At 31.1% G+C, this 23,538-nt stretch overlaps 9 protein-coding genes across 9 annotated transcripts; 3 read left to right on the top strand and 6 right to left on the bottom strand.

Moving 5' to 3' along the window:
• Positions 1-380: 380 nt before the first annotated feature.
• PPL_07214 (uncharacterized protein) lies at positions 381-1,392 on the top strand (the record flags this gene model as incomplete). Its single annotated transcript, XM_020578052.1, has 2 exons — positions 381-384; positions 758-1,392. The coding sequence occupies 2 exons, from the start codon at positions 381-383 to the stop codon at positions 1,390-1,392; spliced, it is 639 nt and encodes a 212-aa protein (XP_020432500.1).
• Positions 1,393-1,484: 92 nt separating this feature from the next.
• PPL_07213 (DUF1990 domain-containing protein) lies at positions 1,485-2,267 on the bottom strand (the record flags this gene model as incomplete). The annotated part of the gene is made up of 2 exons (XM_020578051.1): positions 1,485-1,556; positions 1,629-2,267. 2 exons carry the CDS (start codon positions 2,265-2,267, stop codon positions 1,485-1,487), a joined length of 711 nt encoding a protein of 236 aa, XP_020432499.1.
• Positions 2,268-2,338: 71 nt separating this feature from the next.
• Positions 2,339-4,483, bottom strand: PPL_07212 (UPF0183 family protein; the record flags this gene model as incomplete). Its single annotated transcript, XM_020578050.1, has 6 exons — positions 2,339-2,346; positions 2,574-2,724; positions 2,813-3,317; positions 3,413-3,690; positions 3,771-4,205; positions 4,337-4,483. 6 exons carry the CDS (start codon positions 4,481-4,483, stop codon positions 2,339-2,341), a joined length of 1,524 nt encoding a protein of 507 aa, XP_020432498.1.
• Positions 4,484-5,077: 594 nt separating this feature from the next.
• Positions 5,078-6,950, top strand: PPL_07211 (membrane bound O-acyl transferase family protein; the record flags this gene model as incomplete). Its single annotated transcript, XM_020578049.1, has 6 exons — positions 5,078-5,349; positions 5,447-5,778; positions 5,842-6,135; positions 6,215-6,308; positions 6,385-6,689; positions 6,781-6,950. The coding sequence occupies 6 exons, from the start codon at positions 5,078-5,080 to the stop codon at positions 6,948-6,950; spliced, it is 1,467 nt and encodes a 488-aa protein (XP_020432497.1).
• Positions 6,951-7,210: 260 nt separating this feature from the next.
• PPL_07210 (uncharacterized protein) lies at positions 7,211-7,757 on the top strand (the record flags this gene model as incomplete). The annotated part of the gene is made up of 3 exons (XM_020578048.1): positions 7,211-7,529; positions 7,604-7,665; positions 7,749-7,757. The coding sequence occupies 3 exons, from the start codon at positions 7,211-7,213 to the stop codon at positions 7,755-7,757; spliced, it is 390 nt and encodes a 129-aa protein (XP_020432496.1).
• Positions 7,758-8,346: 589 nt separating this feature from the next.
• Positions 8,347-9,172, bottom strand: prdx4 (peroxiredoxin; the record flags this gene model as incomplete). Its single annotated transcript, XM_020578047.1, has 3 exons — positions 8,347-8,542; positions 8,657-8,960; positions 9,055-9,172. The coding sequence occupies 3 exons, from the start codon at positions 9,170-9,172 to the stop codon at positions 8,347-8,349; spliced, it is 618 nt and encodes a 205-aa protein (XP_020432495.1).
• A 1,234-nt stretch (positions 9,173-10,406) lies between these two features.
• PPL_07208 (EGF-like domain-containing protein) lies at positions 10,407-16,327 on the bottom strand (the record flags this gene model as incomplete). Its single annotated transcript, XM_020578046.1, has 5 exons — positions 10,407-10,711; positions 10,850-11,062; positions 11,127-14,835; positions 15,714-15,776; positions 16,304-16,327. The coding sequence occupies 5 exons, from the start codon at positions 16,325-16,327 to the stop codon at positions 10,407-10,409; spliced, it is 4,314 nt and encodes a 1,437-aa protein (XP_020432494.1).
• A 2,298-nt stretch (positions 16,328-18,625) lies between these two features.
• Positions 18,626-19,913, bottom strand: PPL_07207 (uncharacterized protein; the record flags this gene model as incomplete). The annotated part of the gene is made up of 3 exons (XM_020578045.1): positions 18,626-19,467; positions 19,539-19,658; positions 19,718-19,913. 3 exons carry the CDS (start codon positions 19,911-19,913, stop codon positions 18,626-18,628), a joined length of 1,158 nt encoding a protein of 385 aa, XP_020432493.1.
• Positions 19,914-21,822: 1,909 nt separating this feature from the next.
• PPL_07206 (uncharacterized protein) lies at positions 21,823-22,944 on the bottom strand (the record flags this gene model as incomplete). Its single annotated transcript, XM_020578044.1, has 3 exons — positions 21,823-22,041; positions 22,258-22,664; positions 22,866-22,944. The coding sequence occupies 3 exons, from the start codon at positions 22,942-22,944 to the stop codon at positions 21,823-21,825; spliced, it is 705 nt and encodes a 234-aa protein (XP_020432492.1).
• Between the last annotated feature and the right edge of the window lie 594 nt (positions 22,945-23,538).

Raw genomic sequence — 23,538 nt, 5'->3', positions numbered from 1 at the left:
AATTATTATTATTAAAAAAAAAAAAAAAAAATAGTAAAATAAATTTAAATTTGTTTTGAACACACATAATTTTTTTTTTTTTTTTTTTTCAAACACCACACCCCACACTTCACATCTTTTGTACTCTAGTGGTTTAAGGATCAAAAACAAACATACAATCATATCAACTACCACTAGAGAACTAGCACTATAAACAATGGTGAATAATTATTATTACCCTACACATTTTTCAAAATTTAATAATATTTATTCTTCATTGTTATCGTTGCGATAAGATTATCCAATTCCTTGGTTCTTACTTTCAACTTTTACTTCATCAGCTGCTCATACACAACAAATGATTATTAAGTTTGTTATTTAATTTTTTTTTTTCTTTAACAATGTGTTTACAAATTCATATGACTTTACTTATTTGATTGATATTATTAGTTTTTGATGATCACAGTCAATCAAATCCAAAAACAAAACAAATAATAATCATCAGATATCTGAGTAAATATGAATTGATTTAAATTATTTATTTTACACTATTTTTTTTTGTTATACATTAACAAACATATTGTTGGTTTTATTATTTTCAAAATTATCTATTAAATAATAATATTATTATTCTATACCTATATCCATCATCATCATCATCATATTAAAATTAAAATTAAAAATAAATAGATAATAATTAAAATAATATACATAAATAAATATTTTATTATGAATTTAAAAAAAAAAAGAAATACTTTAGTAGTATTTTATTTTATAGTGACGGCAATCTTGGTGGTTCCGTCATCGGCCGAATTGTCGATTGAGAAATTAATTGAGGCTTTTGGTAATCAGAATTCCTACAAGGATTATGGCCAAGGTTTCTGGGATGCAGTCAAAACACTTGGCAGCACCACGGCAACTGCAAACGGTGGAAAAATTGAAGAACCATTCCCAGATTTGCGTGAACTCTTAGTTGGAATTCCTGATCTAATCCAGTATGGACAGAATTTAGACGACAAACTTATTAATGGACTGGCCAACAACTATTTGCAACTACCAAGTGTGCTTCGTTCATTCATGGAGAGTTCAGACAACTCTGTCTTTATCCACCAAATCAACTACATCAAAAGCGTAAAAGAAAACACCGGAAAACATAATCGTAACCTTCTAATTCCTGAAGTGCTCGACTTCCATCCAGAATTTCCAATTGACAGTTTGCTGACCATCGAACGTGAACTGAAAAAAGTCCTCCTACACATACGCGATAAAGAACCAAATCTTATTCAAAAACTATTGATATTCCATAGTCTTAGTAAAAGACTAGAACATTTCCAAAACATTGACGAGATTAACCTACAGAATAATGTCAATCATCTACAAAATAATGTTAAAGATAAACAATTTAGTTTTTAGTTTGTTTTCACAAAAATAGTAATCCAAATTTAAAAAACAACAAAAAAACAACAACAATTATAATAATAATAAACAGTATATAATTAATCCAATCAATTATTGTTGTTATATTCACATATATTATTATTTGTATTTACATTATTATTATTATTGTTTTCATTATACTTGTTTAATAATAATAAAAAAATTGAGTGGAAAATTGATTTTTATTTTTTTTTGTTAATTTTTCTCTATACATTTTTAATTCTTTCAGTTGATCCAACTGCTTTCAGCATTGCGTTACTTGAATCGACTTTAAATTTCTCTTGGAAGAATCTGGCTATTGGATAACCGAGTTGCGTCATCCAGTGTTGTGGTTCCGAGAAAGAGAGTAGTTCGTAAAAGACATCGCCGTCGCCAGAGTTGGGATCACGTCGCCATTCGATGGTGAATCGCTCTTCACCTTTCTCCAAGTGATCTAGTGTACCATAGGCAAATCCAAAGCGAATCACCGACTCGTCTTCGTCGGGACCATCGATCATATATACAACGCGACAGAAATTCAGTGCCCAGAATCCAAATTGTTTCGATGCAACTGCCACTGTGTTTCCAACCGCTATAGGTACGTCATTGAAACAGAAATCGACCCAGTCGACATCGAACATCTTCCACGACTTCATTGCGGCGACGGCGCGCTCAAAGCATTCTCTGCCGCGACCCAAATGAATCTTTGAGTAATCTATATCGTAGTTTGCGAATCTTGGATCCGCTTCAAACTCTGGTTTCGTATCGTACTCTTTTGTACCGTGGATATATGTATAGGGGAAAGGTGTTTCTCTTCTCTGTGCCAGATATTCTCTTATCTGACTATCCGATGGTTTTCTAATACATATCATTCCTTCTTTTTAAAGTTTTTATTAATATATAATATATATATAATCTATTATTCTATCTTTTAAAACAAAGTTTAATACACTAAAAAAATAATAATAATTTTAAAAAATAAATTGTTAGAGAAAGATGATCATACACACACCTTTTTTTACCATCACAACAACAATATTTTTAAAATAAAAAACAAATTAATAAAAAGTCAAAATCATTTTTTAAAAATGTAATGTTGATTATGTGTGTGTTTTATTTTTATAAAAATTTGTACAGAACGAAGCAATTTAATTTATATTATTATTATTATTAAAAACCATTTTCAATACTATCGATATGACTATTCATTCCACTGATCATACTATTATTTTGATTATGATTGTTTACACCTGATCCCATCAAATCGGTTACATAGATTGGTGAGTCATCGAAAAGACATACTGATGAAATATATTGATTTCTCATAATCTAAAAAAGATGTTAATAAAAATTATTATTATTACTATTAGTTAAATATGTTCAACATTATTGGATGATTATTATTAATAAAACTTACTTCAAATATTATACCTGGATAACCATAGAAATAAGTGGATCCGAATGGATTTGAAATGGAACCTCTGTTGTTGACAACTGGTTTACCTGATTTACCAAAGATATTCTGGACTTCCTCCCATTTCATATCAGGATGAATTGTTTGGATAGATTGATCAATGATTGCATCATGACGTGCTTGAATCTCTGATGATGCTCCAACAGCCGACGACATTGATGACGATGATGGCAATATAGATAGACTCGATGGTGATGAAGATAGAGGTGATTGGCTATTATTATTACTATTGCTACTATTGTTATTGTTATTCTGTTGTTTTCCATTACTATTATTTGCTTCAATTGCATTTATATTATCATTGGTGGTGGTGGATGGTGATGACTTTGGTTGTTGAGGTGGTGTATTGTTTGGTATGAATTTACCTTCAGCAAGATGCTTAAGTGCCTCAAATATTGTCTTGGAGTTATTGCTATTATCTAATATCTTAAATGAACATTTTGAATATCTAATATAAGTTATCATATCATTAATAATGATAAGAGAGCAGAAAGGTTAGTAAACTAAAAGTTAACTTTTAGGTATAAATAAAGAATTACATACAAATTAAATTCATAATGAGTTGGAAAGTTTGTATGGAATATATATTTCTTGGCGGTATTTCTCTTTGAATCAAAGAGGACATCTATTCCCAAGTGGAAATAGTTGTAAAAGTAATCTGGTGCCGGTGTCATCTCTACCTGGTAGGTGTGAATCTTCATATTGTCCTCCTCCTTGTGATAGATTTTTGATGGTGGTCCCAATTCACTCAGAACATCTTGTGGTGTAGAATTGAATGTCAATATACAATTTTTCTTACTAAAATAAACTCCTATATTTGGCTATTTAATAATAATAATAATAAATAATAATTAATACCAATCAATGTTTATAACATATTATTTAATAGCAAACTACTTACACAAATAATGATCTCTTCATTTTGAGATGGTAATACAGAGAGTGGTGTTTTCATTTGTAATCCGCTATATATGAATATCTTTGAAACTAGAGGTGTAGAACCATCGGGTAGCTCCACTGGTAACTCTGTTCCTTCACTGTACAATGTGTTAAACTTGGGTGGAATTGGAAAACTAAATGATAATCCAGGGTAATGAAGATGATATACACTCTTCTTGGCGTTGAAATCACCTGGATACGACGGTCCAAACTTTGAATAGATATTTACAAACGATGCAATGTTGTCAGAGCTCGAAAAGATCGATCCACGATAGCTAAGTGCTAGTCTTGAAACATCAAAGATCTCAATCACTCGCAATCTCTGTGAAGACGGTGCAAATCTGAGTAAAACACCATCGTCAACCAATTTAAGTACAATATCAATACTTAGTGGATCCTAATTATATAATAATCGTTTTAATTTCATAACATTCAATTAAATTATCATATTAATATCAATTTGAATTCGTTTAAACAACTAATCAGCAAAACTAAACTAAACTAAACTAAACTAAAGTAAATACATACGGCATCATTAAATATAATATCGACTTTATTGATTACAGCAACATTTCCAGGCTTGATTACATTCAATGCTTCGGATATCGTCATACCCAAAATGAAATCACCTAAACTTTTGCCTGGTTGTAATTCTAGTTTAAGTTGTCTTGACATGTTTCAAAAATGAATTATTATTTACTATATATATATTGATAATTTATTACTATTAAAATAAATAAAAAACAATTAAAAATAAAAAGTTATTAGGTTTATTATAAATATAAATATATTACTATTATTTAACTAACTATATACAATCGCGTTCTTTAGTAATAATATTAAATAAATAAATAAAAAAGAGTATTATTTAAAATGAAAAAACAATAATGTAAAAAAATTAATATAAAAAAATAATTTTTTTGACCCAGTTGTTTATTCAAATCAAAAAAAAACAAAAAAAATCAAATAAATAATTTTTAATTAAATTAAATCAACTTCAATGAAATTCCTATTCCCTAAAAAACAATATAAAAACTAATGAGGGTGGTTCTCATTTTTATTTTATTTTTTTGTAAAATAATATATTTGTTAAACGACACTCAATCAATCAGATAAATACATTTAGATAAACATTAAATATATATATATATAAATCAAACACTATTTATTCAATTTCATTTTTTTTAATTTGTAAATTTTTTTATTTATTTTTTTTGTAAAGACATTTATTTATATATTATCATATATATATATTATATTGATAAATAGATGCAAAGTATAAATAAAAGAAATAAAAAAGATAAAGGACATTCAGGTGATTCTGGATCATCCTCTCCAAAGTTGTTGAGTGAATTGATGAGTAAATCAATGCAGCAGCAACAACAGCAACAACAACAACATACATCTGGATCATCTTCGCCATCATCCTCCTCTTTTCTATCGGCTCCGAAATCCAATGAGACAAACAACGATGAAGCTCCACATTCACCATCACTGGAACGTTTCTCTGCCATTTCAAAACCAAGAGAATCTTTATTAACGTTAGTTGAAATACACACATCAAACGATACTACAACACCTTTAATAATATTAATATTTATATACAATGTATTCTACCTATTTTATTTTATTTATTAGTACACCACAGAATGCAAATATTCAATGGGGAACATTTAATTATATTGCTATTTGCTATGTAATGGTTGGATTCTCAATGATGGCAGAACACTATGTCAAGTATGGCACTCCGATGGACTTTGATTTGTTCTACTGGCTAGTCGACAAGTGGTACATAGGATTCTTTGTTTGGATTGGATTGGTTCTCTTTAGTTATGTCACCTACATTTCCACTCGTCTCTTTGTCAACAACAAGATTCCAGCTTGGCTCTCGGTAGTGATCTACTTTGCATGGCAAATAACAGCATTCTATGTGACATGTGATATTCTATTCCAATATAACCTATCACCAAGTAAGTAAGAAAAACAAAATAATAATTAAATTTCCAACATTATTAAATAATTATTATTATTAGTTCTTAGTGGTGGTACTGGATTACAACTATGTGTTTACACTATGAAGAATCACTCCTATTGGTATACTAACTTCTCGCTAAAGAGAGGATCGGTCAAAGCTAGCAAAAACAACTCTCCAATCACCAGACGTGATCTTATTCCCAATGTTTCACTAAAGCATTTCTCATTCTTTTTGGTTGCTCCAACTTTGGTATACGAACCATACTTCCCAAGAACTCCATCCATTCGTTGGACCTATGTTCTAAAGGAAACTCTTGCTTTTATCGGTACTTTCACTGTATTCTATTTAATGTGTAAATATTCATATTACTATTATTTTTTTATATCAACCATTATTTGTTAATTATTAATTGTCATTTTATTTTGTTATAGTATGTTACTGTAATCCATTATATAAAGATGTTGATCGTCAACCATTTATGTTATTGGTTGTTAGACTTTCACTACCAGCTATGAGTCTTTGGATGTTAGGGTAATGATTAATTAGGTTTTTGCTATTACATTATTTATTTTTAATTAACATTAATTATTATTATCTATAGATTCTATGGTGTATTCCATTGTTTATTAAATATATTTGCTGAGATTACAAGATTTGCTGATAGAGAATTCTATCAAGATTGGTGGAATGCAACTACATTTGATATGTGGTGGAGAAGATGGAATCGTCCAGTTCACAAATGGATGCTACGTCATGTATATACCGACTCTATGCACACCGTAAAGATGAACAAATTCGGTGCATTCATCTCTACTTTCTTACTATCTGCTCTTTTACATGAAATTGTTATGGTTTTATCTTTTAAATTCGTCAGACCGATTCTATCTACAACAATGATTCTTCAAAGTATGTAAATTATTTTATTATTATTTGTTTTCTCTATTCTAACATCTTACTTACTCTAATAATAATAATAATAATAATAATTAATATTTAGTTGGTCTTGTATATTTTACACAACTTCCAATATTACAGAAAACAAGATTTGGAAATGTAGTCATGTGGATTACCGTATTTATTGGTCAACCATTCGTTCAACTTTTATATAGTATGCAATACCAAATGATTTGGAATGCTCAAATTTCAGATTCGAAAGTATTCAAATAATTATAAATAAAAGAAAATATATAAAAATTATAAAATAATTCATCAACTTTTATTTGTTTTTAATTAATTATTGAATATTAATATCCAAAAAAGGATAAAAACGATTTGGGCTACAGAGGGGTTAACAAATTTAAAAATTAAATAAAAAAAGATTTCCCTTTTCCGAACTTTTGAAAAGGGTCCATTTTAATTTAATGTTCACAAAATTTTATTATTTAATTAGTGTTCCAAACAAATATTAATAAATAATAATAAAAAGAATGGAAGATCCAATAAAAGTTACATCAACTCCTCCTCCCAAAAGTTTACATCATAACAATAAAGAAGGGTGCACCAAGCTCGAGATTCTATTTAATGATAAATTATCAGATCAACAAAGAACTCATTTATTAACAAAATTGTTGCCCTATGAAAAATGTAAATCTAGAGATGTAATCAAGGCTAATGGCGATTTGGTACATATACCTCATGCTCAAATTCCAGTCATAGATGGAAAACTATTCCATCCAAAAACAACTCTCTTTTGGAAAGATGAATCCATATTTCAAAAGTTATGTGAACATTTAGAATGTAATAAAGGTAATTTGTATAATGTATTAAACTAAATTGGAATATAAATTAATTTTATAAACAATTACTTTTTACTATCATAGAGTTTCTAAATTTCCAAGAAGGACAAGAAATGTTTAAATATAAATATGGAGACCAACCTTTTGTAACAATTAACTTTAAGAAAGAAGAAAATCTATAATAAATAAACTTTTTATAAATAATAAATTTTATTTATTTATTTAAAAGAATAATTAAACAATACATAATAGTAATGCAATGTTGAAGGATACGAAATCCATTGATCTTTTATTTGTTGAAATGTTATGTTCATTTGTTGGTTGTAACAAATACCACATTGGTTTGAACCTACTACAAGATTGTTTTTTCAGTCTGACATATTTTGGTAGGTTTTGAATTCAAAACCAGTTTGGTTGATAGGAGTGACATATAAAACTGTGGTGTCTGTTGGTGGAGCACATTTCATATCGACAGTCCTTAATTTTTGAACAAATCAAATTAGAATATAAATCTATTTATAGTTTATTTACTTACTTGCATGTATACAATGGATAATTAGTATACTCGACTGTACCTTGTGCTGCGTCACATGTTGTTAGATAAAAAAATCATTTTTTAGCAGAAATATAAACTTTTGTGATCATTTTACGATTGTACATTGTACGACTTTTATATCTTTGTTCTGCAGATGAGCATATGATATTTTAAATGTTTTTTTTTGTTGGAGTAAAGATATTTTATATTATGTAAAGAAAGATTATATTTAAATAGAAAGATGTTCTTTTTTTTATACAAACAAGAGGTGTGGAACTCTCTGTTAATTTATTTATTGGTTGACAGATTGGAAGTAAGCCTTTGAACCCTTTGGATCTGGGATCATAGTCTTGCTGTTGTCTGGGTTCCAGTTGGCTGGGCAAACCTCACCGTGAACATCAGTGTACATATATCCCTTGACGAGACGGAGAGCTTCCTCAACGTTTCTTCCGACTGGGTTGTCGTTCAATTGGATGTGCTTGACCAAACTGTAATTAGATAAAAAATGAAAGGAAAAGGAAAAAAAAAAGTGTAAATTATTAATATCTATAAACCAATTGGATTGTAGTTTTGTTTTGTTTTGTTTTGTTTTTTATACATACCCGTCCTTTCCGATGATGAATGAACCACGGATGGTGTGACCGTCCTCCTCAATGTATACACCGTAATCTTTGGAGACTTGGTGAGTAATGTCTGACAAGATTGGGAACTTGATACCACCCAAACCACCTTCCTTACGTGGAGTGTTGATCCAAGCCAAATGAGAGAAGACAGAGTCTACTGAACAGGCAATGATCTCACAACCGATCTTTCTGAATTCCTCAGCGGCTTCAGAGAAAGCAATGATTTCAGTTGGGCATACAAAAGTGAAATCCAATGGGTAGAAGAAGAAGTAAACGTATTTACCTAAAATTAATTTGCAAAAAAAAAAACATATTAATATAAACAAATTTTATTAAATATACGCTAATTTAAATTATTGTGTTTTTGTAATACTCACCCTTGTAGTCATCCAAAGAGATATCCTTGAATTCACCGTTGACGACAGCTTGTCCTTGGAACTTTGGAGCTTGCTTTCTAATACGGATTTGTTCGTGCTTGTGGCAGTGACCAGTCATGTCTAATAATTCAAAGTTATGATTGCTTTTAAAAAAAAGAGAAAATAAAAATGATAATGTTAAAAATGTTTGTTCACTAATAAAAAAGGGTGGATGAACAACCACAAGGAAAATTAAATAAATTTGAAAAATAAAATAAAAATAAAAAAATAAATTGTTTTTTTTGTTTGTAAAAAAAGTAGTGTGGAATATGAAAGAGGATGCCAAAATAATGATGATGACTAAGTAAAAAAAAATTCCATTGTCTCGAGATTCTTTTGGAATTTGATCATCACTAAATAAATTACTTATTTGGCTGTAGATGGTGGTGCGAAGAAAAAAAAAAAGTGACAAAATTAAGTTATGAAAAATAATCAATCAAATTGACAAATATATACAAATAATGATTGAAAATGAAATTTCATTCGTTATTTATAACCATTTTATCAATTTTATTAGAGGTGGTCATAAAAAAAGTGATATATAGTTACTTTACCAACAAAAAAAAAAAAAAAAAAGAGAGTAGATAAATTTACTTACCAACAGTAGTTTCTAATTGATGATTGCAAATTTAGGTTTGGTTTGTTTAAATAAAGAGGTAGTATTTGTTGATGAAGAAATCGATTTGTTGTTAAGATAACAGATTGATCTTGTGGAAGTGGATGCTCTATTTAATACAGAGCTTACAGAGTTGATAGAGTTTGAAAGACGTCTCAAAGATTGCATTATTTATTGACTTTTTTAATTATACTATCTAATTTAAACAAAAATCAGTTGTAAAAAAGAATAATGGAACTTGTTCTCTTCATTTTTTTTCAATTTTTTTCAATTTTTCATTTTTTGCTCTGGAATGAAGTTCCTCCGTTCCATTTTTTTCTAACCAACACAAATACAAAATTTGGAAATGTTAAATAACTAACATTTTAATAATTTAAACCTTCAATCATAAGAATTTTTTTTCAGTCAGCCTACTTTATTATTACTATTATTTTTTTTTTCTTTTTATATATATATTTCCATTTTAAAACTTTACAAGTCTCCACCTCATGTTGATAATTCAATTGAAAAATAAATTGATAAATATTTTTAAATTATGATTTATTTACAAAAAAAGTTATTATTATTATATTAAAAAAAAGAATGTAATATCCAACTTTGAAAGTTGGATTTTTAAAATAAATATTGTTGGATTGGGTGAATGTGATTGGTTTGATTTGTTGAGAAAAGATATATATTTATAAATGATGGTTTGAGTTTAACATTTGTTTACACATTGACCGGTGTTTTTGTCGCAACTGTCGGTGGTCTTGGGATCACCATCATCACAATTCTTTGGAGTGAATACACATTTACCGTTTGCTCCACAGGTGTCAATGGTACATTTGTTGTTGTCGTTACATGGTGTGTATACACAGCCACGTTTGGCATCACAGGAGTCACAGGTGTTGGCATTGCCATCGTCACACTTCAAGGTGGAGGTCTCACACTTTCCAGTCTTTGGATTGCATGAGGATGTCGAACACTTGTTGTTGTCATCGCAGTCGTCGTCACCGCAACTCACTGGAGTGTGAATGCAACCTCTATTGCAGTCACACGAATCAATGGTACAGTTGTTTCCATCGTCACAGTTGATTGGGATCTGTTGGCAGCCCTTAGACTTGTCGCAGGAGGCAGTATGACACTTGTCACTGGCAATACATTGAACTGGTTTGTTAACGCAACCCTTATCGCAGTCACAGGAATCTGCGGTACAGGCGTTGTTATCGTTACAAGAGATATCGGATTGAACACATCCCTTTCTTGGATCGCAGCTTGCAACTGAACATTTGTCCTTTGGTGAACAAGTGATGTTCTTGTAAACACAACCAATTGATTTATCACATGAATCGGATGTACATTTATTGTTATCATCTAAAGTTGTAGAGAATTAGTTTGTATTCAGAGAAAAAGTGTTATTTAATATTAATATACATACCACAAGTAATTGCATTGTTTTGACAACCTCTCTTCTTGTCACAGGAGTCTGTAGTACATTTGTTGTTGTCATCACAGCAGACATCAGTGTAGTCACATTTACCGGTGGAGTTGTTACATACACCGTTGGTACATGCGTTGTTATCGTTACAGGTGATTGGAGTGAAAACGCAACCCTTATCGCAGTCGCACGAATCTTCAGTACATGGATTATTATCATCACATTTGAGAGGAGTGGTACTGCAGCCCTTTACAGAGTCACAAACACCAATGTTACACTTGTCTTTGTTGGGACATGTGATTGGTTTCGATTGACATCCTTTGGTTGGATCACAAGAGTCGACAGTACATTTGTTGTTGTCATCACACATAATCGGTGTTTGGATACATCCGGTTGAGTTCTTACAGGATCCAACATTACACTTGTCTTTGTTTGGACATGTTATTGGAGTGTTAACGCAACCTTTATCGCAGTCGCAGGAATCTGCAGTACAGGCGTTCTTGTCATCGCAGCTGAGAGGAGTGTGAATACAACCCTTATCGCAGTCACAGGAATCTACAGTACATCTATTTCCATCATCACAGTTGCGAGGTGTTTGGATACAACCGGTAGAGTTGCTACATGAGGCAATGCTACAAGCATCTTTTGGTTTGCATGTTATTGGAGTGTTAACGCAACCTTTATCGCAGTCACAGGAATCTGCGGTACAGGCGTTCTTGTCATCGCAACTGAGAGGAGTATGTTGGCAGCCCTTAACGGCATCGCAAAAATCGTTGGTACATCTGTTTCCATCATCACAATTGATTGGTGTTTGGATACAACCAGTAGAGTTGCTACATGAAGCTATATTACAGGCATCCTTTGGTTTGCATGAAATTGGAGTGTTAACACAACCCTTATCGCAATCACAGGAATCTGAGGTACAAGCATTCTTATCATCGCAACTGAGAGGAGTGTGAATACAACCCTTATCACAGTCGCAGGAATCTACAGTACATCTATTTCCATCATCACAGTTGCGAGGTGTTTGGATACAACCAGTTGAGTTACTACATGAGGCAATGCTACAAGCATCTTTTGGTTTACATGGGATTGGAGTGTGTACGCAGCCTTTTTCGCAGTCGCAGGAATCTGCGGTACAAGCATTACCATCATCACAGTTGATAGGTGTTTGGATACATCCGGTTACATTATTACATGAGGCAACATTACAGGCATCCTTTGGTTGACATGAGACTGGTGTGTGTACGCAGCCAGTTGCGTTGTTACATGAATCTAAGGTGCAGGCATTGTAGTCATTGCATTGGACTGGTGGATGGAAACAGCCAATCGATTTATCGCATAGATCTTGTGTGCAAGAGTTCTTATCATCACAGTTGACATCCACGGATTGACAGTCACCAGTGTCTACACAACAGGTGTTGATTTTACATTTGTTTCCATCGTCACAATTCTTTGGAGTGTGAATACAACCCTTATCGCAGTCACAGGAATCTTCAGTACATTTGTTTCCATCATCACAATTGATTGGTGTTTGGATACAACCAGTAGAGTTGCTACATGAGGCTACATTACAGGCATCCTTTGGTTTGCAAGAGATTGGAGTGTTAACGCAACCCTTATCGCAATCGCAGGAATCTGCAGTACAAGCGTTGTTGTCATCACAACTAATTGGTGTTTGGACACATCCAGTTGAGTTACTACATGAGGCAACATTACAAGCGTCCTTTGGTTTGCATGAAATTGGAGTGTTAACGCAACCTTTATCGCAATCACAGGAATCTGCAGTGCAGGCATTATTATCATCACAGTTGATTGGTGTATTCTTGCAGCCCTTAACAGAGTCACAGGTATCGAAAGTACATTTGTTGTTGTCGTCGCAGTTGATTGGTGTTTGGATACAACCAGTAGAGTTGCTACATGAGGCTACATTACAGGCATCCTTTGGTTTACATGGGATTGGAGTGTTAACGCAACCCTTATCGCAATCACAGGAATCTGCAGTACAAGCGTTGTTGTCATCACAACTAATTGGTGTTTGGATACATCCAGTTGAGTTACTACATGAAGCTACATTACAGGCATCGATTGGCTTACAGGTAATTGGAGTGTTAACGCAACCCTTATCGCAGTCGCAGGAATCTGCAGTACAAGCGTTCTTATCATCACAGCTAACATCAATGTGTACGCAGCCCTTAACACAATCGCAGGAATCAATGGTACATTTATTTCCATCATCACAATTGATAGGTGTTTGGATACAACCGGTTGCATTGTTACATGATCCAACATTGCAAGCGTCTATTGGTGGACATGAAATTGGTTTATTGATGCAACCCAAAACAGAGTCACATTGGTCAGAGGTACATTTGTTTCCATCGTCACAGCTAATTGGTGTTTGGATACAACCAGTAGAGTTGCTACATGAGGCTACATTACAGGCATCCTTTGGTTTGCAAGAGATTGGAGTGTTAACGCAACCCTTATCGCAATCACAGGAATCTGCAGTACAAGCATTCTTGTCATCGCAGCTAATATCAGTGTGTTGGCAGCCCTTAACGGCATCGCAAAAATCGTTGGTGCATCTATTTCCATCATCACAGCTGATAGGTGTTTGGACACAACCAGTTGAGTTACTACATGAGGCTACATTACAGGCATCCTTTGGTTTACATGAAATTGGAGTGTTAGCACAACCTTTATCGCAGTCGCAGGAGTCTGAGGTACAAGCATTCTTATCATCACAACTAACATCAGTGTGTTGGCAGCCCTTAACAGCATCACAATAATCATTGGTACATCTATTTCCATCATCACAACTGATAGGTGTTTGGACACAACCAGTAGAGTTGCTACATGAGGCTACATTACAGGCATCCTTTGGTTTGCAAGAGATTGGAGTGTTAACGCAACCCTTATCGCAGTCACAGGAATCTGAGGTACAAGCGTTCTTGTCATCACAACTAATATCAGTGTGTTGGCAGCCCTTAACGGCATCACAAAAATCGTTGGTGCATCTATTTCCATCATCACAGCTAATTGGTGTTTGGACACAACCAGTAGAGTTACTACATGAGGCGATATTACAGGCATCCTTTGGTTTGCATGTTATTGGAGTGTTAACGCAACCTTTATCGCAGTCACAGGAATCTGAGGTACAGGCATTCTTATCATCACAACTAACATCAGTGTGTTGGCAGCCCTTAACGGCATCACAATAATCATTGGTACATCTATTTCCATCATCACAGCTAATTGGTGTTTGGACACAACCAGTTGAGTTGCTACATGAGGCGATATTGCAGGCATCCTTTGGTTTACATGAAATTGGAGTGTTAACACAACCCTTATCGCAATCACAGGAATCTGAGGTACAAGCATTCTTATCATCGCAACTGAGAGGAGTATGTTGGCAGCCCTTTTCACAGTCGCAGGAATCTACAGTACACTTGTTTCCATCATCGCAACTAATAGGTGTTTGAACGCAACCAGTAGAGTTACTACATGAGGCGATATTACAGGCATCCTTTGGTTTACAAGAGATTGGTGTGAAAACGCAACCCTTATCGCAATCACAGGAATCTGAGGTACAAGCATTCTTATCATCACATGTGATTGGAGTATTGACACAGCAACCCTTTACAGTGTCGCAAGAATCAGCAGTACAAGCATTATGATCGTCACAACTGGCTGGACAGGTTGGAGTGGACTAAAAAAAAAAAATAGAAAAAAAAAAAAGAAAAAACAAATAATTAGTATTTCCAATCCTGGAAAATGTAAAAAAATTAGTTTTCCATACCATTTATAAATAATGTGCAACTCAGTAATAAGAGTAAATAAACAATTATTAATTTAGCCATTTCGAAATGGCTTTGGTAATATTAATTAGAAAAGATTGAGAAATATTTAAAAGCTCGGGAATGTGTTACAGTAATAATGGTAGTAGTGGTATTTTAATATTTATAGTTTTTTAAATGTTTTTTTTTAATAAGAATAAAAATAAATAATAATTTATATAAATGTATGTACAAATTTAAAAATATATATAGTTTTTTTTTTGGTTCTCTTTATATAATGAGAAATTTGAATAATGAATTAAACTTATGAGATTCAGGTCTATTTTAAAGGAATTTGCATTCATACAATGTTAAAATTTATGCAACGCCCTTAAAAAGTTAGAGGATACAGTATGATGATTACCCCTAATATGTAATAGTATATGTTCCAAATTCATTTAATTTTGGTGCAACTTGTCTCCTCTATGGATGGAAATTATCAATTTGATCTTGGTGTAATAAATAAACAGTAGTACAAAATGTGAAGTGGTTAAAAAAAAGTGTTAGATTGTAGAGTTTTTTTTTTTATAGGGCACAAATAGTATTTGTTTGAAATGGCAAACTAATTTAAATCATCAACAATAACCCAAACACTCAACACAAACAAACATCTATTATAACAAAATAATCAGAGAGTGAATTGATTGACAATAAAAACAAACACAACAAATAAAACAAGTATAGGTGCAAGCTCATCACACTTCAAAACGCCTATCAGACAAACAACCGATATGGGTACACAAACACTCACACAATAGTCTATTATAAGATAATTGAAATGACATTCATCATCACTTTGCCTGACCATTTGGAGCTATAGTTAATATAATTGAACACATAATAGTATGTTAAATATATAAAGAATTAAAAAAAAAACAGAAAAAACAGAAAAAAAAACAACTTCTAAGTGATTTGAAATACAGTATACAGAATGTGGTGTGTGAATTGTTGATCTTGTTATCAGGTGAGGATGATACATGATGAGTCGGGTGGGTATGAATTTCAATAGGTGATCGATAATATAAATAACAAATGATCATTGTATTTATTGTTGGTGTGTTGATATCAAATTCAACTCATCCTACATACCTACCCCCAATCATAGATTTGCTGTTATGAAAAACAAATTTATTTTTTCACACCTCCAATCAGATGAATACGTTCAAACACACCTTACCACCGATACTCACACACATTTATAAACCACATCCAATATATTATTAAAAATATACATATATACTTGAACACAATAGTTGACTAATCAATTTCCAACCGTTATCAATTTAAAATAGTAGATAGATATGTTGCCACTCTTGGTAAATTTTTTAAAGAATGAAATACTGTTGCTGTTGGTGGTGTTGTCATTTATATATGTAGTTTTTAAAAATGCATAAGTGTTTTAGAGAATTTCATCTGATGATTCAATCTGATACTATGCATTCATATAGATACAGGTCGATAATGGCAAGAGTTTGAATTTTCAATAAACGATTAACTACAATTTAAATTGAACTTAGCATTGGATGATACGTATTGTGATGATAAATTGGTGTTTGTTTGTTTTTTTTTTCTTTTTGATAATGTTTAAACTTATTTCTTCCCTTCAATTTAAAGTTGTTATATATGTGCGTGTGAGCGCTACGATTATAATAGTAGTTCAAAATCATTTGAACAATGTGGTAAAGCTTTACCAATTACATTACACAATTTAATTAAATATATATATATATGTACCACTAAATGTGACAACCACTGATTTCTCTTAACTCTAACCACTATTGTTTTAAAATGGTTACAGTAGTTGGGTGAATATATACATTTGATTGATTTGCTTGGAATCGAATAAAAATGATTGCCAATATCCAATTCATGGATTCACACCAGTGTTGAACAGTAGTCAAACATTACTCTTTCAATTGTAATAGTAGTATTGATGATGTTATAGATGGTTGGTTTGTAATGAGTATCACCATTTTCATGATGAAGTATGAGATAATTATACATCCAAAATATATAATAATATTTTTGACCTATTAAATATTATCAAGCAAAACGCGTAACAAAGCGAAAATTCTCTAAATTTAGAATGATTTGAAGAATATGATATTTTTCATGTTTTAGATTGGATATAATCATTAAAACAAACAGTTAGCTAAAAAGTTGAGTGATAATGATATCCAATAATTAATCTATATTATATTTCAAGAAAGAAATCAATCATTAAATTTCCTTTTTTTATTAAGCTTATCCTCTAATTTAATAATAAACTCCCATTTATTTTTATTTGAACCAATTAAATGATTATTTTGTTTATTAATTATATATTAATTATTTTTAATTGATTAAGTTTATTTGGTTGTGGGATTACTGCTTAACTTTCTCTCCTTTTAAGGGAAGAGTTTTTTAAATATATACCACAAATTTGGAATTCACCACTTTTAAAAGATAAACAAATATAAAATCAACATTTTATGATTAAACTGACACCAACAGTATGTGGGAAACGTTGATGATGATGAAGTTAATGATTTGTTGTTTATTTCTTTTTTTAAACAGTGCAATGATTTAAACGGATGTAATATAGATGTGGTTGGTTTGTGGGTCTGAAAACGATCACAGTGTGGTTAAATATGTATGATTGATATTTACATCTAAAAATGACTTTAATGTTTGTTGATTCTATAATTAAGAATTCATTACTTTATTATTGCTATAACCAATATCTTCATGATGAAATGTTTTAAATTAACAAATAATTAAAAATTATGATCAACTGAAGTCTTTATCTTTAAAATTCCCGCTTTTTTTTTTAAAAACCAAACAAAAAATTAATCAAAATATATGTTTTATTTAAATTTTATTTATAGGTACACAGTATGGAGAACCACTTAATGAGACACATATCATTGAGCTTGGACATGTAACAAAAAAACAACTGGTGTTTCTTATATAATTATATTTCTCTTCAACTTTGATGCAATTCTCTTTTTTTCTTTTGTAATCAGTCATGTTTACTAGAACTCCGGTGCCCTTTAAACACTTTAGCTGACCTTTTATAGACATGCACACTTGATCTGACTGACAGTGTAGACACTCTGACTCGATCAATAGACACACTGGCAAGCCATTCGAGTTTTTACAGGTTCTCTTTCCAGGGCAAACTACACCTTCGCACGTTTCATGGTCATTACAAAATCGATTGCCTTCTGAATCTACAGAGTACCCTGTTTTACAAATATATATATTCTCTTTTGGTATTTCAAAATAACTTGGTACACCTAAACAATCTTTTAATCATAATTTAAATAAGTAACTTTAATGAATATTAATAAAAAAATATATTACCATCTTTAAATAAAAACAGATATAACAATATAATAATAGATAATATATTAATTTTATAAATCATATTATTTTATTTATTTATACAATTATTATTTACAACATTTTTTACATATATTCTTAAATACATATGTTTTCATAACAATTTGATTGTATGTGATTTAAATCTCACACACGTTAAATCAACAAAAATAAATAAAAATTTGATCAGTTGAATTCTATATATGTGTGAGTGTGGTGTGTACCTCTGTTATTATTATATGATCAAAAGAAACTATTTATAAATATATTTCTTAAAGCTAATATTATATTGCTTAGTTATTATGTTGATGATGATGAATCTGATGAGGTAGGAGCATTGCCGAGTTGTTTGTTTTGTTGTTCGGTAGAGTGTAAAAGTTCATTTGTTGAGCTATGTCCATAACCAGACTCGATGTCTTTCATGTGTGATGGAATGGTTGCGCTTGGTTGCTCTTGTTGGTTGTTTGATGATGTTTCAGATTCCATGAGATCACGTGATGCTGCCACTGAGAAGGTGGTCATCGATACCTCTTGTGGACCAACACTGGTAACGTGTGACGAAAACGAGTATTTCTCACCAGCACCGCTATTGTTCTTGGTGTGCAATCCACTGCCAGATGAGTGCGATTCATTGACACGACGGAAATAAATATAGTTGATTGGTGTCTCACCACCGAGTGCCAACATGACAACTATCACCTGGAACACTTCGATGAGGAAGATAAAGAATTTCTGGAAATAGTAATAGTCTGACGATTCAGGTACACCGGCTACTGAGAAACCAATGATAATAGCAATACTTGAGAGCCAGAGAATGGTAAGGGTCGCCGCCAAACGCACGGTCTTATCGATGGTTGTTTGAAGTTTTGGAATACGCTTTTCTTGTTGTTTCATAAATTTCACAAGAATGACACCATTGAAAATAATAGCAAATCCATAGACCAAAATCCATGCCAATTGACCATAGGTAATCCAATGAACGATTGACTCTGGTGATGCCCATGAAAGAATACTCAATATGACAGTCCAAAATCCAAACACAACTGCCAAACCCCATGCAGTATACCATGCACGCTTAGTATTCTTTAAAATGATAGCAGTTGACACAAAGAAAGTATATAATAATTGTGTCCAGAAACATCCTAAAAAGAAAATAAATAGATTAATTAGAAATCAAAACTAAAGAGTTTATATATATCAAGTGGTTACTTACCAATGAAAATCCATTCTGAAAAGATAAAATATGTTCCATAAAGTGAAAAGAAATAGGCATGTGAAGGTGCTACAAATCTTGGATATGCCAATAAATAAGCTAATTGTTCGATTCCTCTAACTAGATTTTAAGAAAAATTAGAAACTTTCCACTTTTATAATAGATAGTGATTTACTTACATAGTGGGAAGAATGTAATTGAAAAAAAAGTACAGAAACGAGGACTTATAGGTCTATTTGTTGCTCTTAAATATCTAAATTCAAATACAGTTTGGATTGCATTTAAAAAAAATATAACAAATAAAACAGAAATTCTAATACTTAAAAATACAATCACCAGATAATCTCCTGTATCTGAAGTTGTATACGATCCCATTTTAAAATATATAAATATATATTAAATAAATTTATATAAATAAAAATATATAAATAAAAATAAATAAGCTATACTACTATTATACAATTGTTTAGTTATAAAAATAAAAATAGGAATAAATAATAGAATCAATAAATATTATTATATTATATAATTATCTATTATATAGCTTATAAATATTTAATTTTCTTTTAAAAACAAAAAGTGATGATGGCTATTCTATTGATTTGATTTTGTCTCAATCAAATAATTTGAAATTTGTTTTGTTGGGTATAAAATTAAAAATATAAAAAGAAAATAGTACAATTTAAATAAGCCTCAAGACTTTGGATCCAGACAGATAAAAAAAGTTTATATGTAATTTCTTGATCAGATTGTAAAAATGGTGGTTGTGGTAAATGGAGGTTTTGTGGAAGTGGGGTGAATGTTCCTGATGAGTTGAAACAACAAGCGTGAAATATGAAATTTGCTTAACAAAAAATGAAGCAAAAAAAAAAACCAAAAAAATTTATTAATAATTTTTTTGAAGTTGGGCTGGTTTTTTGGATGGTTTTTAATAAAAAAAACAGCGACTATTCGAAAATCTAGATTTTTTTCAAAAAGATACTGTTATAGTTTTTTAGAAAAATAAAGCTATGATTGACGGTTTAGAGTTATATTTTTATCTGTAAAAAAAACAAAACGTTTGAAAAAAAAGGAATAAAACTTTTCAGAAAAAAGTGTGACAATCTATTTATAAATGGATATGAGATAGTGCGAATAAATATGGTTCGAGGTGAAAGTCTAATTGCTTTGTTTGGTGATGGTTTGTTTCGAATTGTGTTTGGGGTTTTTTTTTTGATAAAACTAAAGATCAACCAATAATAAACGAGTTGATTTTGGATGGTGATCGATAAAATTTTTTGAAAAAAATGAATAAAAAAAAGTGAAAGAAAAAAAAAGAGTTATTAATTGTTGTAAGTGTTATATAATTAGAATGAATTAAAAAAAAATGGTGACCCTAATGAACTTATATATTGATCATGATCATCCTTTTTTTTGTTTTTTTTTTGTTTCCTTTTAATTAATAGAAAAAAAAAATAACAACAATATTATTAATAAAAATCGATTACCTTGAGCCTCAAAAGATACTGTTCATGATTTGTCTTTGGTTCTAAATATCCAAAGGAGTGGTTGAATTGGACGTCGGTTGTATGTTTTGGTTCGATATCTCAAATTGTTTATTACCCAAAACCAAATTTGGGGAGTAAATAAAGTGATTTATGAATGAAATACGAATCAAAAAGAGTGTTAACCTCTGTTTGTTTAGATTTAAGAATGATACAAGAACCAACCACACAAAGATAGTCTTTTTTTTTTTGTATAAATCAAATCTATGCAGTTGAGGTGAATCAGATATATCTCCCCAAAAAAAAACAACTAAATCTCCTTCTGAAAAAAAATCAAAAAAACATGTTACTTTCATCCCTCAATCAGAAAAGTAAAAAAAAAAAAATAATTTATTTTTATCAATAAAGTTCAATTTTAAAAGAATAACATTTTTATGTTTTTTTATTGATACGTCTACGTTGACATCATTTGAAAAAAGCAACAAAATAACAGGTGTTTGCATAGGTGAATCTCGATTCCAAAAACATGTCCTCCACCCATAAAGTATCGGTGTTTTTTTTGATGTTGATCAGTTTTGATTGAAATTTTTTTTTTTTTTAGATTGTTTTACAACTATGTTTTTTCATTTTTTTTATATAAAAAAGGAAAAGGAGGTTTTTGTTGGAACTTTCACACTTTGCATTGTATGATTTGCTCAACTCTGGGGTTACCGCTATTGACGAATGGAATAAAACAAGAAGAAGAGTTGGTTTGCTACTCTGATGTTGTTGGTTGAATTGCTCTTTTTTTTTTGTTTTCTCTATGTTTCTTCTATATCTTCTCTGTCAATGGTACCGGAATCGAGTATCTCAAAGTTGATCTCATTTGCAAGATTGCCAACTTCTGCAGCATGTTTGATCTTCTCAGGCGATGAACTACTGCTTGACACCACTGAGCTGTTGCTACTGAACTCTCTGTCGATAGGTGAGCCATTCTTTTTGTTCTGGATATTGCCAACTCTTGTCTCATGCGAGACCCTCTTGAAAGCAAAGTAGTTGGCGAGACTAGAGTCTGTCAGTGCCAGCATGACAACCAGACTCTGTGCAATTTCACAAACCGCCGTGAGGAAGATGGTGATGTGTCGGTAAGGCGATGAGTGAGGTAGTTTAAAGATGGACCAGACAATGTCTCTGCAGACAATCAAAACGATAATGGCGCCAAGAATGCAAGACAACTGGAGAATACGCTTGATTACATGGTCAAGTCCTGGAATACGACTCTTTTGTGTCTTTAGGTGATAGGCCAAAATGATGCCGTGACCAAGAATGGAGAGACCAAGCAGAATCAAGGTGACAATGAAACCGACACGATAGAACTTGTCTGCCGACGCTGGATTGATCATACCGCCAATCAACAAACCAATGTCCCACAACGCTAAAAGTGTTGCTAACACCAAACAAGTGATCCAACATCTCCTACTGTTCTTGAGATTGATTGATTCCGATACGAAATAGGTGTATATAAGCTGAATCCAAAAACAACCGATATACATCCACTCCAGAAATAAAAAGTAAGTTCCGATCACACCGAAAAACCATGCCCAAGAACCAGTACCAGATCTCGGAATTGTAAATAGGTATGATAGTTGATCAATTATTCTAACTATATTAATATATTAGTATTATAAAGATTATAATATATTGATTAATGATTTTGTTAAACAACTTTTAATATATTACTTACATATTGGAAATAAAGTAAGAGCGATTAATGTAATAAATTTAGGGCCCATTTGCCTCAGTTTTTTCTTATATATCTCTCTGTATTCATAGTAGACCTGTGGGATTATCAATATTGATATACATGCTAATAGAATTAAACGTATAGATATATAGGCAATGACAAACTTATCCCAAAACTCTGAATCTGTGTATTGAGGCATTTAATCTAATGGATATCTTGATAATAATATGAAAATGTATTTTACATCTATAACATTACTTTGTTTTGTTGTTTTTGTTTTTTTTGTTAACAAAAAAATAAAATAAAAAATATAGAGAAATATATATATATATATTTTATTTTATCTATAGAGAAATAAATAAAATTAAAACAATAGATAATTAATAAACAATTATAGAACAAGTCGGTCGATTCTATTAATTACAATAATAATTGATAATACAAAACAATATGTGTTGGTATTGTTGAGTGTTTAATTGTTTGAAAGTCAGCGGGGATTAAAAAAAATTGGAGATAATTAAAAAAATTCAAAATAAAAAATAAAAAAAACCACACAATTGCACCATAATTTGAAAGATATTTAGAAAAATGTTAAAGTCATTAATCTCAAAAAAATTACTTAAAATATTAAAAAATATAATCTGGTAGACACCAGAACAAAACTTTTTCTTTAAAACAATATTTTCATTTTTTCGGATCATTAATCAAAAAGAAATATTTTTATCTTATTTAAAATTGAAAGATTTATAAGATTTGGTCGGAGAGAGTGTGGGATTGTGAATTCAAAAGAGTT

This window comes from Heterostelium album, assembly GCF_000004825.1.
Source record: "Heterostelium album PN500 unplaced genomic scaffold PPL_scaffold6, whole genome shotgun sequence".
In the NCBI taxonomy this organism is placed as follows: domain Eukaryota; phylum Evosea; class Eumycetozoa; order Acytosteliales; family Acytosteliaceae; genus Heterostelium; species Heterostelium album.
Note: the sequence above shows the minus strand (reverse complement) of the source record. Positions and strands in the feature narration are given on the sequence as shown.